General features: G+C 35.2%; 1 protein-coding gene across 8 annotated transcripts in view; it reads left to right on the top strand.

The window, feature by feature from the left end:
- The window catches only part of TANK (TRAF family member associated NFKB activator), an 85,576-nt gene extending 84,575 nt beyond the window's left edge, over positions 1-1,001 (top strand). For all 8 annotated transcript variants that reach the window (XM_051986284.1, XM_051986283.1, XM_051986276.1 and 5 more), the window contains one exon: positions 736-1,001. In XM_051986284.1, coding sequence (XP_051842244.1) covers positions 736-912 — 177 coding nt within the window. In that variant the 3' untranslated portion in view covers positions 913-1,001. The remainder of the gene's footprint in view (positions 1-735) is intronic.
- The last annotated feature ends 18,441 nt before the right edge of the window (positions 1,002-19,442 follow it).

Below are 19,442 nucleotides of genomic sequence, written 5' to 3'. Positions count from 1 at the left end.
AAACTAAGGCAGAATGAAGAGTGGCAGAAATATATATACTTTTATATAATGGATATCAACTTTTGCTGGATGATTGATTTAAATATTTTATATTACAAAATAAAAAGCCATTGACCAATGAGATTTTTAAAAATCTAATTTAACGAGGGGAAAAAAGATTAGATGGATTATTTTAAATTATACTTTTTTTAAATAAACTTGCTATTTAATTATTAAAGACAAAACTTGATTTACTTTGCCTTTGATACCCTAGAAAAATGTGTTATGTCCACTTTATCCAAATAGTATTAAAAGAACTGTAGCTTAAAGTTTCTGTAATCAAATAAGAAATGTGAAATTTTTAGAAAATTCCAAAATAACAGATTATCATCATTCGTCAAAAACTGATGCAATTATTTATAATAATAGGTGTGTTTTAAAAAGATTAGTAGTAAATCTAAGATTTCTAAATATATAAAGATAGGAATGAATATAGATATATATACATATATATATATATATATATATATATATATATACACACACATATATATATATTTCTTAAATGTTGTTGTCAATGTTTAGTTGTGTTTTTTTTTTTAAAGAAAATATAAGTTCAGATTTAATTCTTGTGCCTATTTTAACCCAAGAATAATTTGATTTTAGTACTGGTTGAAACATGTGCAGTTAACTTTATTCAAAATATGTCAGATTAATTTTTCAAAAAAGTAAAATAACTTTTTATTTTCCTTACAGCCCTTCTGGAAGCCTTACCCTAATCAAGAGAATGACTTATTTGCACTAAGTAGTACAGACTCAGAACTGCACATACCTCAAGTATGTGAATTCTGTCAAGCAGTTTTCCCACCATCAATTACTTCCACAGGGGATTTCCTTCGGCATCTTAATTCACACTTTAATGGAGAGTCTTAAGACATTTTTAAGACAGACTTGAATGTGGGATTTTATGCAATGATTTTTGGTTTGTAATCCAATAAATACTTGATTGTAAATTTTTACAATGGATGTTTATAATACAATTCTTGCTCTAGGGTGTAGATTGTTTTTCTAAACTTTATGTTATAATCATTTGAAAGATCATCTCATTAAAGAAAACCTTGTAATTTAGTATATTCATATTTAAGGTGTCATTACTAGAAGTCACTAATACTAAATTACATAAAGAGTGGTATAATCATAACCAAATGTAACCTCAAATATCTAAGCATATTGCTTGGATTACTAATTAGATATTTTTCATTTGAAAATGTCAGATATTTGTAAGAAATTCCATTTTTGTTAAAATACCTAAAATATTTATATTTATGGAATATCCTTTTCAGATAGTCCTACAGTAGATAAATAGGCATTATAAAAATCTAGAGTAAAAAGCCAGATTTAGACATTTGTTGGCTGGTGGTGAAAAATTTTACTTTGGTCTACTTGTACTATTATTTGATACATTTTTTCCTAATAGAAGTAATAACTTGATTAACTTTATTTTGGTAATCTGTAATTTATCTATACAGATTAATTTTATGATGCATATATATATTCTTGGTAGAAGTATGTTATTAAATATTAAATTTGTTACTTATACAATGCTTTATATTAACAAAAGAAATATGCATTTTGCTTCTATAGGAAACACTATTTGTAATGAAAGATTTTAGCTTTATCGTGAAGTTCGAAATACTTGTTTTCTTTCTGTTAACCAAATGAAGGGGTAATGATGAATCCGGGAAAAGTATCATCAATGCTATCCATTGCATTTTATTATGATATTTATTACTTGACATTTTAAAGATCACATTCATGCTAAAGGAATTTGAACTATTTTGAGTTTGATTTATTCTCAAAAGGACTGCCATAGCTTTCAGTATTTTAGCTGAGAACATTAACTGTTATATCCAAAGTATTCTCTCTGTATGGGTCTTGCAGCCTGATTCTTTGTCAGTTTTGAGACTTTCAGGAGAAAAACATGCATTACAGCACTTTAAAATGAAGCGTCCCTTAAGTTTACCTTCTCTAACATACTAGCCATTTTAACTTAATCTCCCTGCTCTCTTGTTTTAAGAGCTACATGGAGGATCTTTTCTCATTTTATCAAGTGAAAAAATAGATTTGTATCATGTAAGAAGAGGAGTTTCTTTGGCGACCTTGAAACTAGGTATCTTTAGAAAATATTTTAATTCTTTAACTTTGATTTTGAGGAATCTCAGCCTGGCACTGTGTATATAACAATAGAGAGTCTCATCTATATGATAGAATGGGAGAGCCCCTTTACTACTGAGAGGTGCCAATGAGATTGAATTGACATTTCCCTCACCTCCTTCAATTTAGGTTGATTATTACAGTATTTATGATGGAGGGGGAGGGGAGTTTGAAGCCTTCAGATATTTATTTCATTGCCAAAGGAATTGTGGAAATGCCTGGCTGTTATTATGGGCCATTTCCCCAACTTTCTCTGACATTCACCACTCTCCAAGTCTGTCTGCTTCCGAGCTAACTTGTTCCAGAAAAAAAGAATGGCATTCCTAATACACAGCTGACCCCCTACACACATACCTGTCTTTTCCTCAGAAGAGCAAAGACTTGGAGGTTGTTAATAACCTAATTAGACTCTTTTTTACCTTTTAGAGAAATTTTGCCCACTTATTTGGGTCATAATAAATTGATCCCCAGCTACCCCTTCTTGTCCCATCCCTTCAGAGATCCCAGTAAGAGGGTAGGGAAAGGAGGCTGAGAGGCAACTTTTTATTGACTCTTGTTCTCGGGCCCTGCAAGTGCACATTTACGCAGCACGAAGACCCACGCTTCCAAGGCGGGCTGGAAGCTCTGCATCTGCAGAGAGGTTAGTTGCAGGGTTTGGGGAGCAGCACGCTTGAGCAGAGGTGGCGGTGGCAGGAGCAGCAGCAGCAAGAGCAGCGTCGGGAAGGGGAGGAGTGGGTAACGTTCCAGATCTCTTCCTTCCTAACTGAGTCGTGCAGGGGATGCATCTTGGCATCTGCTGAGCGTGGCCGGGTAACAACCGCTCCCAGGTAAAAAAGATGCACTAGCCAAACGCTGAGTCTGAAAAAACCACCCCCGCCAAGGCGAGGTAATTGTGAGCGGGATGCCTGGGAAGTAGGAGGTGAATGTCCTCGGGAGGCACCCCCTCCCCCGACAGCTTTCCCTGGAGGCTAAGGCTGCTGCCAGCGGGGACATCTGCTTTCTTACACTTGAGCCTGGCTCACCCCGCCTCCTCAGCCCTGGGTTGGGTGGTTATTTTACCAACACGGGGGGTGGGGAGGGTGGGAGGTGGGGACAGGGGGTCGAGGTAGGGAAGAGGGATGGCTCAAGAGAATTTCCCACTCTCCCGCACCTCCCCTCCTTTTTTCTTCACGTCTTTTAACCTTCAAGGTAAGGAATTTTTAAAAAATGAAATAAACTCGGCTGCTGCCTATGTCAGGTCCGCCTTGGTGGTCTCCGAAGCTTTCCTGACCCCCCCGGGTCTGGGCCTTTCTTTCTCTCCACCCCGAAGTCCAGCCAGTCGGGCAGCCTTTGGCAGCTCGTTCCGCTGGGTGCAGGGGCTGGCGGTGGGGCCGGGCACAGCCCGTGGCGCCTTCTCTCCCTGGCTGCTGCCTCGACAGCTGCTTGTAGCTACGGTAATTAGACTGTCAATGCTCGTTAGAGGAGAGAGGGGAAAACACGCCTCTGACAGATTCCGAGACTCCCCAGTTTGTTAATTTCTAAGAGATCTTTAAAGCATTAATTGAGGTCTCTCCCCGGCTCTCCTCCGCTCCAGCCCCTCCCTTTCCCCCCCTCAAATCTCCTCGGCGGGAGAGGAGGGAAGTTCTCTCTTGAAAAACAAACTCTTACCCACCCCCCCATCACCATCAGCATCGCCACACGTACTACCCACCCATCGCCCCATTTTCTGTATCCTCTGTGTATTATCCATACATACACAGATAAATATATACAAGAAGGTTAACTCAGTGGAGGCTCCGACCAAATGGGAGCTCGGATTGCATTTAAAATAATAATAAATAATAAAAAAAAAATCTAAGAAGGGAAAGGGGGGAGGGAAGCAGAAGTCGGGAAAGAAAAGAGAAAAGCAGCAGGCTGATTACGAGGTGTCAAAACTGCCAGGAGCAAGAAGGTGATAGCAATCAGGGGTGAGAAGAGTGCGGCATTCGTGCGGGGCAACTAATTATCCGTCTCATTTGAGAAGAGCAGCATTTGAGGCAGCAGCGTTCGCCTGCTGAACGGTGACAGATTGGCGCGGAGGAGAGGGGAGGTGTTAAAACAATGGAGCCGGGCTTGCGAGCGCTGCTGCATGCTAATCAGCCCTCCCTCCGCCTGCCTACCGCGCTCCTTCCTTTCTCTCTCTCTCTCTCTCTCTCTCTCTCTCTCTCTCTCTCTCTCTCTCTCTCTCTCTCTCTCTCTCTCTCTCTCTCTCTCCTCCCTTCTCCCTCTCTTTCCTCTTTCTCCCTCTCTTCCCTTCCCTCTCCCTTCTCTCTCTCTCTCTCAATCTCTCTTCTCCTCTCCCGCTTCTTCTCTCCCTCTCCGCCTGTGATGCTCCCTCCTTCACCTCCCCCTCACAGCCACCCTCTCCTTTTTCCATCTCTCCTCCCCTTCACCATTCTTCCTTCCAGCCGATGGCAAAGGCGAACCCAAAGACCACTACCCATCTCTTTGGCCAAAATGCGCGCGCCTTCGCGCACACACACAGTCACTATTACCCTCTTCTAGCACACCCCACATATTTGGCACCTCCGCTGCGCCTCCCTACCACCTAGAGTTGGAGTTCGGTTCACAAGCAGCCTGAAAGGAGAAAGGCGCCTGCGGACCCCGCGGATTTCAAAGGGAGGGGGAACCTTCACTGTTTCCCCTTACAACATCTGAATTAATTTTGGTTTTTTTGAGGATTTTTTGGGGGGAGGAGAAGAGATAGTGGTCATGTGAAGGATACTAGTAACTAAATGTAATCTAAAAAAAAAAAAAAACAAGCTAAAATTCCTTTTTTCCTCCTACTCTCTACTGTTCTACTGCTGTTGAACACTTTCTTAGGACATATTGGGTAGAATAGGTTCATAAACGAATTTGCATTATAGCGAGTACTGGGAGATGGGGACTGCATTGGATCCAAAGGCCTTTTTTTTTTTTTTTTTCTACAAGTAGTGAAAGTGCATCATCCTTGGATTCATTGCTAACCAATTCTAGCCCCACCTCTAAATCTGTACGAACACCCAAACAATAGTGGCCTCTAATCTTGCTTTGGTGACAAATAACATCACGTTTCTGCCCTGGTAAATTTTTAGGAATGGGGTGAGAGTGGAGCATCATATAGATTCTAGGTAGTGTTGGGACAAGATCCTACACAATACTTTTGTACTAGATGTTCTTCTGAAATAACTTTCTGAAGGACAGCCAAAAATACAAACAACCTGATGATGAATGAGAGATACCTCTCTCTTCTAGGGCCCCAGGGATCCTCAGGGTCTGACCCCCCCAAACCCTGAGGGAAGTAGGGTTCCAGCAGCACACTTTCTCCCTTCCCCTCATCTCTAAAGGAAAAACTTAAAGGCTCTTTCATACCTTCAAAAAGGCCTTTGCCCTAAAGGGTTGGCTTATACAGATTTTGCTCTTCAACTTCAAATCTCACCAGTATAGTGGGAACCTTGGAAAGAGGCCATGATAAGGTAATTATGAAAGAAAGGAATTTTAAAGAGGTTCCTGCCTTCACCCTCCCAGGTTCATTCACTCACTCAATATCTTTTGCCCAGAGCAATATAGAACAGCTTCAAGAATGTGGACAGCTCTCTAGGAGAAGGAGGTCAAAAGACTGGGACCCTCAGCTGCCAGACAGCTAAACCTTTAAACATCTAACCTTCAAAAGTAGTATTTAACCAAGAAATCTTCAACTTTCATATATGTTACATGTTCCTCCTGTGAAGCAGGAAGCAGAGCTTTAGTCTGTTTACTGTCAAATGTTTCTCAGCTATTATCCCATTATTGCCCTTAAAGCTTTTTATTACTATATACTCTTCCCATTAATGTTTAAATATTGTTTAGTACTGTAAATTTACATAAACTGTCTTTAAGTTAAGAAAATTTTTTTTAAAATCATTTATTGGCTCTGTTGACTTAAATGCATTATCAGAACTGAATGTCCGAACAAGTTCAAGCCATAAAGTATGTAGAACAAAAAATGAAATTCCAAATTCCCTGTTCAGATCTATTCATAGTAGTTCACTGTTCCCTGGACAGATCAATTTCAAATTAAACAGTTAGATGGTATTTAGATAAGCAGGTATCTAAATTAGCATAACAAAACTATCTTCTCCTTTCCCCTTCCCCAACACTATCCTCTAACCCCATGCCAAGACTGAACATGGAAAAAACAATTCTTATTCTGCTGATTTTCTTATCAATCCCAGAAAAAAAATGTCAATAAAATTTGGACTGAGAGTTTGACAATAATATTTAATATGTGAAAAGCTATCCAATAAGAGGAGTGGATTCTTAAAACTTTAAATATACCAATGTATCATGAACATTTATAAAATATATAACAAACATGAGACTCACAAGTGGAAGGAACTGTAAAATCTGTTACAATAATGCAGAATGTGAGTCTCTTTAAATTTTGGATGTCTCCACAGAAATTTTTTTTGCCTAAATATATACTAATAAGTTTCCATTTTTTTATTTTAAGAAGACCTTTTACTCTGTTTAATATGTGTATATCTGTGTGAGTGTAAATAGATGTGCTGAGTTAGTTATTTGACAAACCCCTTGTTCCTGAATATATTAAAATAGCAATATTTCTAGAGTATAGAGTTTACATTGTACCAAACCCTGAGGGAAACTCAGAAACTTTTTAGTTCTCTGAATATAGTAACTCAATAATTTTTATCAGCCGTTTATTCACCAATGATATAAATATGACTATCTGAGTGTGTAATGTTTGAAAATGCCTAGTACTATACTAATGTTGTGTAATGTCCTTTTAATATTTCTTCAAATTTCAGTCTTAACAACAGCCTGGTTTCTTTGGGGCCTAACCTAATTTCTTTCAGGCCTATGGACTTTACTAATTTGCATGGTTGTTTTAATGGCATATTTACAGATGAGTTTTTATTTGCACATAAGGACAAAAAGGTGAAGTGAAATTTAGTCCCTAGTGGAAACCTGTTAGGTTCCCTGAACATATGGCTCATTGGGCTGTTACTTCCTTTCTGAGATAATATTCCAAGATTTTTTAATATATACATCACTTTGACACCACTTATAAAGAAAGGATTTTGGCTTTGAAGATAGCTCCACCTGGGGCATATCTCTTAATAACAAATTATGCAAACTCAAGCATACCTATGGCTTTATATATATTTCATGAATCTGGGAACAAGGCATAAACTGAAATCAAACAGAATTGGTCCTTGGCTAACATTGTTCTAGGAACAGTTATTTCCTTTAGGTTCTGTACACACTGCATTGAATTGGTTAATTCATTCTAGATGAACTGCCTAAGCTCTTTTGCAAAAGATTGTGCATTTGGAACCTACTAAATTGTAATCATCTCTCTCTCTCTCAGTATCTAAAGAGTGATGTTTGTCTCATTTGCTATAAGTGTGTAGTGCCAGTTTAAGACTTAAGGGGAAAAATTGCAGTACTTTGAAAAAAATGTAAATGCTTAAATGATTTAAAAAGGGGGGGGGAGAAAGGCTTGTTAAAATATGGGTCTATTTCCATTATGCTTAATTTACTATTCAAAACAAGTTTTTCCTAATAAGCTCTATTGTTTCTTTCTGTTTTGTAAAATTTAATATGTGTGAGACAAAAACCAGATTCAGAATGTGAATGAAGTCTGTTTAGCAATGGATCTTTATGGAGCTTATGGCTCAAGAAGACACCCCAAAACAAAAACTATAGTTTTAGGGAGCCACCCTAATGCAAAATAAGTTACTAATAGGTGTTTTAAGAATATGTTTTTGATAGAGCAAAATGCAGTGATATCTCTTGCTCTTTTCTTTCCTCTTTCTTTTTCACTTTTTTTGTAAAGGTAACTAAGCAATCTTCTCTAGGCCCAGTGTTGGTCACAAATCTATACAGTACAGGATTATATCAGATGTTTGAATGTATTGGTTGCTTGGGGAGAGGAGGAAGTTCACTTAGACAATACTACTTTCAGCTTCATCTTTATGTACCTCTTTTTATCTTGGGATGTCAGGTAGGTTCCATTCCAACAGAATGCCATGGCATTACTTAAATTCACAGGATTGTTATAATCTTACCTCTTGCCCATAAAATTATGCTTTCTCCAAGTTAAAAATAAAAGAAGCCATCAGTAGAATATTGGCTTGGCAATGGGTCTTTTCTGACATTCAACCAATAGCAAGAGAAAATTCTATTTTTTTTAGAAATCACCTTGGCTCAAATTCCAGGAGATTCCCTCTCTCTTTCCCCATCCCTTACCCCCAGCTTTCCTTTGGTAATAATAAACAAAAAAGAGTCATCACTTAAGCCAAGAAAAGCTATTACTTGCTTTGAAAAGTCTACCTGCAGTTTTTGTGAATGTCTTTGTCCTTCCCCACAAGGAGAGATAAAATTGTGATATCAAATACCTTGCAAAATATAGAGCCTGAAAAGATAAGGAAGAAATTCAGTTTTTCCATATGTCCCCCTAGTTAGAAATTTGGGGTTTTATAAAGGTCCTGTGCACTTATACTGAAAATGGCCAGTCCAATTATCTTTGCAAGTGAGAGATAATGCATATGAATGTGTTTAAGCACCTGGAGGCCATTTTCACCATTTATATTAAGTATAAGAAAGATGTATTTATATGCAGCAGCTCTCTGATAATATTTATCACAACAGTGAGTGCACAGACTTCTGGCACATCTTTTATAATAAGATTCCAGAACAGAGAACTGGATTAGCACAAAAGGGAATTCATTCTAGAGATAAGGAGGTATAGCTAATACTTGGGGTTGGAAATGAAAATAAAGAACAATAAATAACCTCCAGAATTAGGGGATATCTAATCAATGGGATATTGAGTCTCCTACAGTTTGCCTTTTAAAATAATCATCTTTATCAAGTTGTGTCTGGTGAAGAGTAAAACTTAGTTTAATAAAATTCCATCGTCTTATTTAGCTGTGGATATTTTCATACAAATATTTGTTTCATGCTGAGTGTTTTTCATAAGGACACCAGAGTTTGGGTAGGGAAAAAAAAGGCCAAAAGATTTAAAGCCTTAAAACTGAACCATAAATCAATTGAACTATTAACCAGACTCCAGAACAAAATATATGAATTTGTGGATTCTTGGACCCAATGAAAATGGCATTTTGATGGAACTGAAAACTCAACCAATATTGTTGAAAATAACAAATAAAATCATGGCAAATTAGTTCAAACATTAAGTGAAGCTACATGTTTTCTAAAAACCACTGAATCAGAATAAAATTTTTCTCTGAACCAATCCATTTGATCTTAGTAATTGATTTAAAGCAGTTCCATGTTAGTCTTACAGTTCAGGATAAGGCATATCATTATGCCATTTATTTTCTTCATCAAACTATTTAAGAAAAAAATCTTATAAAAACTATTATCACCAGACAAAACATTTTCGCCAAGAATTAAGTAGCGAAAGTGATAAAGGGACATCTTGCGCACCTAACTTCCAGGAATTTACTTAAATGAGAGAGGCTAGAACACTGGCATGACAAAGCTTGCTTAATAAAACGTTTTTGCATTTTTTTTTTTTTGGTTGTTGTTGTTATTGTTTTTAACCATATAAGAAACTTCAACAGCATGGGTCTTTCGAATGACAGCTTTGTGGTTCCATTACAGATATGTATACACACACACACACACCCATTGCATTGCTTGTTGTTTTCTTTATGGCTTTACTGTGGGCATTTTGTTTTTCTACCTCTATATTGCTAGAGTTCGCGGAGAACAGTTTCTCTCATGCTTTTAAAGTCACAATTTATTTCCAAATAAAGTAAATATAAATTAGAATTGTTATTTCATTGTGAATGTGCAGAACAGATATATTATGTTGACATGGAAATACTTGTTATAACTGATACCCTGTTTGCTGATGTGTTGTTGTAACACTCTTCTGTCAAGGAAAAACAAAACCTCTTCTTTGATTCCTTTTGTTTCTAAGGTCCAGTATGCCATTAGGAGAGTTCTTTAAAGCCTGGTTCATTTTCTAATAAAGAGTGTAAATTCTGTGCCATGAGATCTATACTGTCACCTGAAAATTATCAAGAAATTCCCATAGCTGCTTCAGAAATTTTTTCTGTAGCTTTCCTTCTGTTATGTGATCCTCTTTACATGTTTCTTCACTTTTGATAGGGTCCATCAAAATTTTCTGTTTGTTCCAACTTACCTATGCTTTTGCAGTTTTTTAGGTCAAGTGTGATTATATATCTTATAATCTTTTAGCTCACTGGCACGATTTTTTGGTACAACATATTTTTTCACATGTCTTCTCTCTTGCCAGTATTTTCTACCTTCTTTCTATATCCCTAGCCAACAATGATGTTTCCCTCCTCTGAACTCTCAGAGGAAGGATTGTCCCCTAAATGTTACACTTAACATATTGATTCCCTTCCTTTCTCCACTCACAAAAAACCTGGGAAAATACCTTGTGTTTACTTTGTGTATACTTTGTTTTTATCTATCTGTATATAAGTTCCCTTTCTTTACTGCCTCCCCTCACTCCCATATCATGAAAGCTCCTTGAGGGCAAGGATTATTTTTTGTTGTCTGCAACTTGCCTGGCATATGGTCAAAATGTAATGCTTTTTGATTGGTTGATTTTCTTGATGCCTGGGAGAGAAACTGATCTTTTGATTCCAAAGTTCCCAATAATTCCAGTGCTAAGAAAGGTAGTTGTGTTTAGTTTTGGAGGAGAATGAGGAGAAGTGGACAGAAGATGGAAGTTCTAATCCAAGGCATTTACAGAAGCTTCACTGAAAGATCCATAGAGAATGAAAAAATTTCACCTATAAAAGAAATTGAAAGTAGCGGAGATTGTGACAAAGAAGCTTTTTGTATTATTTCTTGGAAGGGGAGTTCTTGACCCTTCCCATCTGTTTTAGCCCAGGTCCAGTAAGCAATGATCATTTCCTCCTCGATAACCTTTCCCTAGGATTCAGGGCTGGCCTCCAGGGTAAATGGAGCTGCTAACACAAGGGACTGTTCTTGGAGGGGGAAGCAGGAGATCTGAAGGGTGACTGGGGCCAGAAGCCACCCAGCTGGACTTGTCTCCAGACCTCTTCCACTGGCTCACTTCAATGTGGCGATTTTTCCTCCTCATTTGTTGCATTGTTTGCATTAATATGAATATCTTGTTCTGTTTGTTTTGTCTCCTGGGAGCCAATAAAGCTGTGAGGTTTTTCTTTACACCAAATGCAGCTCTACGGGCGATCAATCAATGGGTAGTCTTTGGATAATCTGTGAGTGAGAAGTCTAATAAAGCAGATGACTAAAAAAAGAAAACAAAATCTATTTTCTGTTGGGTTAACTACGTCAGGATTACAGTGTTCCACCTCTGCTTTAGGGGTAAATGTAAATGTTTTTTATAAATGAAATTTCATTTTGAGAATCTAAGGGCCAGAAGATTAGAGGGGAGAGAACTGGAGTGAAGTTGTTTTAAGGAGCCTCTACACTATATATATATATATATATATATATATATATATATATATATATATATATATATATATGTATGTATGTATTGAGTTTATACATATACACTCCATGTTTGTAATTGTTGTTTGGTTCTTGCATGAAGAGAAAATATAATGCTTGCTGACCTCCCAAGCTGTTTCTGGATCATAATTAGATTTCTCTTTGGCACTAAGATTTTTTTCCTGCTCTTTTTCAGATATTTTCCCAAGTTCCCAATCAGCAGAGGAAAAAACTAATAAGTCAAAAGATTGAGTTTAAACACTTAAAATCATTGGTCCCCCTCTTCCCACCCCAAATGGTTTATTTCCTTCAGCCGTAGATGAAACTCTACATCAGATATTTAATACATTACCTTATATATGCACATATGTATATATATTACTTTATATATACATACACATATATTACTTTATATACACGCATATATGTATGTATGTATGTGTGTGATGTATATATAGATAGCACTCACATATGCACATATATGTAATGTGTGTAGATATGTATATATCTACATATACACATATATGAAACAGCTAGCGATGATACTCCCTGAGTTCTATGGATAAAAGAGAAAGAAGAGAGGAAGATCCTTCCTAGCTCAGTACTGCAGGCGACACTTCTCCTACCAGCACAATGCAGCCTAAATCATTTATAAACAGATCAAAATAACAATCTGAATTATCTAACATTAACAGCTGAACTGAAGAGCCCAAGATTATGTGATGAATTGTTAAATTGCAGTAGCATTGTTTTGGATTGCTAATTAAAAAAAATAAGCAAACCCCATGACTCTGGATATGACAACTGAAAATACCCACAAATTATTTAATAAATGAAGCGTCTAACAACTTTAACACTTCCTGGTCGCCTTGTTAATAAATGTAATTTGAGGTAGATTTAAAAAATCTTCAATCTAAACAGTGAATTCATTACGCGCCATTCAGATCTCTAGATGCCTATGGACTTCTTGGAATTAGGTGTTAAATAGACAAAAGTGAACCAAACTGCCTTTAAAAGCACAGCATGACCATGTAATTCTTTTTCCAGTTTGTGGTAAAAAATGATGAAACTTCTTTCCAAGTAGCTATCACCCAGATTTAGTGTGAAAAGTAGTGTAATTGTAATTCACGCCATCAGGGTCTATCGCTGATAGACTATCAGCTGTTCTGTAGTTAGGAAGAGGCTTTCTTTTCAAATAGGAAAGCTGCCAAGTGCTCTGCGATACCTCCAGCAAGCTTATCGGATTGAGTTCGGAGCCAAAACAGCAGCTGCACACATATGCAAATTGGCAATTAATAGTATAACATTCTGGGAAAAAAAATGTTTTTTTTTTAATTTAAAAAAATTTTTTTTATTAAGGAAAATAGAGATAAGCTACCTGAACATTAACCTTAACAGTTAACAGAGAACTTCTCATCTGAATGAGGATTAATTACCCTCTGGAGAGGACTTTCTCTTTATTACCTTTCCTCCTCCTACAGATCAAGTCTTTGTTGTCCTGCCGAGTTTTGTCTATTTAATAGAACACAACAGTGGGGTTTAAAAGAATTAAAAAAAAAAATCCACCTTATGTTTTATTTCCAGAAAAAGTGAGGAGATATGGGACACAGAGGGGGAAGAGGAAAAAAAAAAGATTGTTGTTTTCTTTTATTGTACTTTGTCTTTATAAAGCAAAAACTCCATTGCCTTTGAATAAAAGAACATTTTGTAGTAGATAGTAGATATAATATCTTTTTCTATTATAGCTCACATTATATATAAGCTTAGCATCCCAGGGGCTACTGACTGTATATCTCTCCATCTCTTTCCACAACTATCTCTTTCTCCGTGTATCTCCTCCCTCCCATTGACCTAGAGGCTATTTGTGAGTTTTAGACAGCGGTATGCAGAAATTCAGCAAGGTTTATGTCACCCAGCATGTATAAACACAGGATTCTCTGAGGGAGGGGAAAGGACCATAAGAATTTTCTAAATTCCATATATTTTAACATTTTTCTTCCTCTCCCTTATTTCCAGCTTCCACATGTATATACTCTATCCTCCTGCTGCAACAGTGATACAGTAGTGGTTGGGATGAGTTTGAAAGCTTAAGGCCCTGGGAAGGGCATTACGTTTTCTCAGCAGGCTTTCCCCAATGCTTCGCGCTTTCACTCTCCCTCTCCTTTTTCCTCTCTCTCTAGCACGGGGGTGGGGTGATTAGCAAATGTTTCAGATAATCTGTGAATTCTTAATAGTCATATTTTCACATATAAAGCTCTCCCTGTTTCTGGTATGTGGAAAAGCAGACAGATTCCAGAAACCTTGTTGATCTTTGGGGTAGATATTAATTATCCCAACTTTCCAAAATTTGAAAAATAGGTCATGACTTTTAGTCCTCACAGAATGAAGGAGTAAAATGTGTGTGTATGTGTGTGTGTGTGTGTGTGTGTGTGTGTGTATTTTTTTCTTTTCCTTTATTTTTCAGGAAGTTTGATGAAAATTTTTGTTGTATGATGGCATATATTCCAACAGTTCATACTTTTGACCCTTCATTTTCTCTCCCTTTATTCTCTTTGTTACCTGTGCTTCCAGTTACTAATTTCCATTTTAGTACTAATTAGTTGTATCTTTAATTGAAAAACTTTCTTTTTCCTTCACCAGTTTCACTTTTTTTAGTAGTATGAAACATGATTTGTTATGATGTTATTCAGTTGAAAGATAATGGTATTTTACCATCAATAATATAATAGACTTGGAATCTTGTATCTCTACTAAAAGGTCAGCTGGTTTCTTAAGATTAGAGTGCTAATTCAGTTATATTTACTTTTACTTTCTGAAAAACAAGGTCTCTTAAATTTTGGTTGAAAAAAAGTTTTCTTTATGATTCAGTCTCCATTTCCTGGCAAAGAATTCAAAGGCCCTGATTCCAAGAAAAAGGTCTTTCCTTCATATAATTAACTAACTTTAGGACAGCAGGTTGCATTTTCTAAATATTTATGATTCACAAAATTTTAGCAGAGAAGGGGAAAAACTCCAGAAATACTTTCCTTATTGCTAAAATCTTATTTTCTTGGTCCGATTCCAATGGGAGCATCTTGTGTTTTCCTGAAGATTATAAAGGTATGGAAGAAAAAAATGTCAAGCCCTCACAAGATTTGAAATTATATTTACAATAAAAATATTCCTATTCTTGCCTTGCATTTTAACTTGGATACATTGTTAGGCTTCCTCCCCTAGTTTTTAATTATGCCATTTTATATACATATATAGTTATAGATAGATATATAGAGATATGTCTATATACAGATATAGACATATAGAATCATACAATCAGAAAAGTGAAATTTTGGAGAAACACAAAGAAACAGGAAAACATAACTATTAATATTATTACAAAAACTTTTGTGGACAAACTTTAGGAAACAAAAGTTAGAAATAAGTTATGTTTACTTTTATGCTGCAATGGGCCATTTCTCCTTAGTTTGAGGAGTCCTGAGGATTTTGGTTTCAACATAAAAATATAATTATACTATATAGTAAGGTTTCTGTTACATCTTTGTGCATAAACTAGGAATTATATTTAGTTTTCTAAAATTGTTAGCTGCTAAGGTTGAAAATTACAATAGTATAATTATCTCTCTAAAAGACTTTCTGTCTTTAGATTATTTTGGTGCACTTGCAATTACAGCACATTCAAAATTCAAAAGCTCCTAAATTTAAATTTTCATAATCTCAGGTTGGTTTAGATTAATTCTAATTACTTCATTACAGAGTTTATCTTGTACATACATGTAAAAGCATGTAAACAATACATGAAAATAGATAGCACTTCTCAACTTTTACATGTTGTTCACCTTAAAAATTTCTAGAGAAACAAGTTTTGCTTCCTTTTTAGATTGTGAATCACCTTAAAACTTTCTGATGGATTTACAAGTACAGAATGTTAAATTACTATTGCACTATCAACCCTTCAATCCATCCCTTTATTCAAAAAGTATAATATTAATGCATTATGGAAACATTGTTGATTTTTACTAATCATACACTATTTGTTGACTGTCATAAGTATTGTTAATAGGAGAAAAAAGGATGATCAAAAGAGAGATTGTTATTTTCTTCATCACCCACTATAGGAAAGTTGTTGTTTTTTTAAAATCAGTTTACTTCTAAAATGGGGCAGTTATCTTAGTGCATTAGAACATGATGCTAATATGGTCAACATCAGTTGTTAGAATATCCATGGGGTTCACTTAACTTACCTAGAGAAAAACTTAGGTTTAAATTCATATTCTTAAGCCTGGCTACTGATCTCAAAAATTCTGCTCCTGCACACACAAAGAATTAAATTAAATGAAAATGTGGATGACAATACATAATCATCACACATACTGAAAAAAAAAGTCAAAGCATATTATTAGTGGAATACCTTATATATGCTGAGGATAGTGAATACTTCTAGGCAGGTTGGTGTCAAAATAGATAGTGTGCTTGGGGTTGAGAAGATCTGAATTCAAATTCTGTTCAAGTCTAGCATTTAATCCTGCACAAGTTATTTAACTTTAGCCTTAATTTCTTCTTCAGTAAAGTCTGGAATAATAATAGCATATATTTCCCAATGTTGTTAAGAGGTCTGCAAACCTTAAATGTTATCTATAAATGCTGACTATTATTATAGGGATGATTATTATTCTAAAGGAAACATAATTTTGAATTGGAAAGTATTTTTACTAAGAGATTACAAGATAAAATGACCAGAATGGTCAAATACAAAAATACTCAACTGTTTCCTAAATATCATTCACTATTTTACTCACAATACATGTAAACATCACAACAGTTATATAATAATGAGTATTATGTTTGACAGTTTTTAATCCTAGTATATTTCATGAATCCTAGAGTAAGTGTACTATCCCGAGGGGTACAGCTTACCATCGATTGATGCCTTCAGAAGTCATTATATTCACAAGTGCTGAGAATTTTATTTTAGCAGACAGTACTAGTTTTTAAAGAATTTATCTCAAAGATTTAAATCCTGGATAAAAGGAAACAGGTACTATATAGAATAAATTATTCCAGTTGGTATTTTAAGTACATTTTCTCATTGTTTGCTAGTGCAAGGATATTTGATTGGTCTATTTTGCAGAGGTGATGCCAAAATACAAATGAGATTTACTTACGAGAGGAATGTAGAAAGATAAGAATACATTTTATCTCTTTTTAAAATCTATTAACCTATTTTCCCCTTTCATCAAATTAAAAAGAGCAATTTGAGTGATGCAGCAGATTTAAAATATTGCCAAGAACCTTTTAGAATTGGAAGTAAAAGTTAGGGTAAAGGATATAGATGATCGGAAACCATACTGTCAATCTAGCTGTTCCCTGAGGACAGAGTTAAGGAAGATTTAATAAGCAGATGATAATGATATTCGGGATATATTGTCCTTTGATATATGTGTATGTATCATATATCTAAGTCAAATTTTCTCCCCTGCCTTTGTTTTCCTCATCTAGAAACTTCAGAAAACCCATGGGATTCAATGATTAAGTGGGACTAAACTCACTTTCATACATACAGATGCCAAAAGCTGCTCAGGCAAAACTGATAGCAAAAATAATTGAAGTATAAAACACAAATTCTTTCTTTGTAATAACATGTATAACTATGAAATTGAATAAATGCAATTTGTCTAGTCATTATATAAAGTTAAGAACAAAATGTCTTTCCTAAATTTTAGCCACAGCGCAAAGTAAAGCTAAAATTTCTTTGTGACCTCCTTTTAAAAAAATGGTAAGACAAAATGCTTGCCATACCCTAATTTAGCACTTGAAACATAGTTTATATGGACAGTTTTATCTGCATTGCTAAATGCAGACCCAAAAACTGCATTAAAAAAAAAAAAAAAAAAAAAGAGGAAACCCAGTTAAACTGGGCTGCAAATTTGGCCCTAATTTAGTGTAGCATTTGTGATGCATATAGGTTAGAGTGACATTTCTATAATGGTGTGAAATATGAGAAAGTTCCAATGCTAGACACAAAGACTTTTTAAAACTGCTTTTGCTTACTTTGGTTGGTTTAAGAAACAGGAGGAGGAATTTGATTTTTCAAGTGATGGAAGCCTTTAAGGATGTTGGAACACTATTCGGTCCCCTGGGGTTCTGCCTGCTGTACAATTTTAAATGTCTTTTAGCTAAAAAATTGGCCAACAAGGGAAACATAAAGATGAAATCTCTTCTTCTTTTGGGCAATGAGGTGCCTAACAAATCTGCTTCTGATAGTCAGGGCCTCTGGCACAGGGCAGAGAGTATTAAGCATTCCATCTAGTTGGGCTATATTTCCATAAACCCAAAATACTTGCCCATCAATTCAAATTTGCTATGAAAATTATCATCTCCCTACTCTTACAATGCTACAGGTTTAAGTATTAACTTAAACAATAGCACCAAGAAAATGAATAAATGAATCCAATAATTGTGCACAAAAAATACTATAATGTGTTACTCATAATTTGGCCAAATAAAATTAAAAAAAAATTTTTTTTAAGTCATGGAACCTGAAACTATTTTACTTTCTTAAGTGAAGACCACTGGAGGGCAGTGTCTTTCCCTTTGGCAATGTTCCCTTATATTAGCTGGTGAATGCACTGATATGTCAAAAATGTATCCCAATTGTATGAAATGCATTACACTTCTTAATTCAGGCTGTGCTTGGAATTCATCATATCCTGTGTTATATGTGGCTCAATTTGTTTTTGCCATAGTGATAGCCAAATTAGTAGGGTCTAAAATTAGATCCCGAATCTACAATCACCTAACATATTTCCTACTTTGAGTCTAGGTAAAAATTATTTGTTAATAAAACTTAAAGGGATAGCATAAGAACTATCCTATTGATATGTAGCTAAATTGAAAGACAAAAAATATTTGAGAATTACTAGTTAATTATGGTTAATTGTTTTGTACTTCAATGAGAGACCATGTCTTAGTCTTAAAATTCAAAGATTCTTTCCTTTTTTGACTTAAGATTATTTTCAGTTATGAACAATAATAACTCCTATACAAAATAACCAAAAGCAAAATCAAACAAAACCTTGTGAAGAAAACTGTTTACATTTTGAAAGATTATAGAGTTTTATAAAATAGCAGCAAAAATATTTATTCTGTGTCACTCTCTTATCCCTCCATCCATATTCTCATATGATTTTATGCCATATAATTGGAATTCACATTTAATAATCCACATATAATATTTTATATACTATTTTTAAACTCAAAAATAAGTTAATTTCTTTTTTTTATGTTTTAGTATTTTGCTATGGCAGAATAGATACTTCTAAAAAAAATCTACCTTTTAAAGTATATTCACTGAAAAACTGTCATACCAAGGAGGGATATATTCTTTATCTTTTAAATTTGAATATAATCATTGTGGTAAGCTCAGTAAAGAGAGAAATTTGAGAGTAAAGTAATTGGATGTATAATTTGTTGGGAAATACTTAGATATGCTGAATTTGAGGTGCTGGTAGAATATCCACCATATAGTTAAAGTAGGATTGGAATTTAGGTGAGGGATAAGGACAGATGATATTTATTTAGGAGTTATCTACTGATAATCAACTCCATTGGAGTCAATGTGATCACTAAGGGGGAGATTGTAGAATAAGAAAAGAATTCTGGGAGAAGATAACAGATAATGATTTGATAAGGAAAATTTAGAAACAGTGGGATAAGTAAAGGAGAGCTATGTTAAGGACACCTTGGGTGGAGAAGGGTTTAGAAGAAAGGAA

The sequence above is a fragment of the Antechinus flavipes genome, chromosome 3, assembly GCF_016432865.1.
Source record: "Antechinus flavipes isolate AdamAnt ecotype Samford, QLD, Australia chromosome 3, AdamAnt_v2, whole genome shotgun sequence".
NCBI lineage: Eukaryota > Metazoa > Chordata > Mammalia > Dasyuromorphia > Dasyuridae > Antechinus > Antechinus flavipes.
This window is presented reverse-complemented; position numbering and strand designations above follow the sequence as displayed.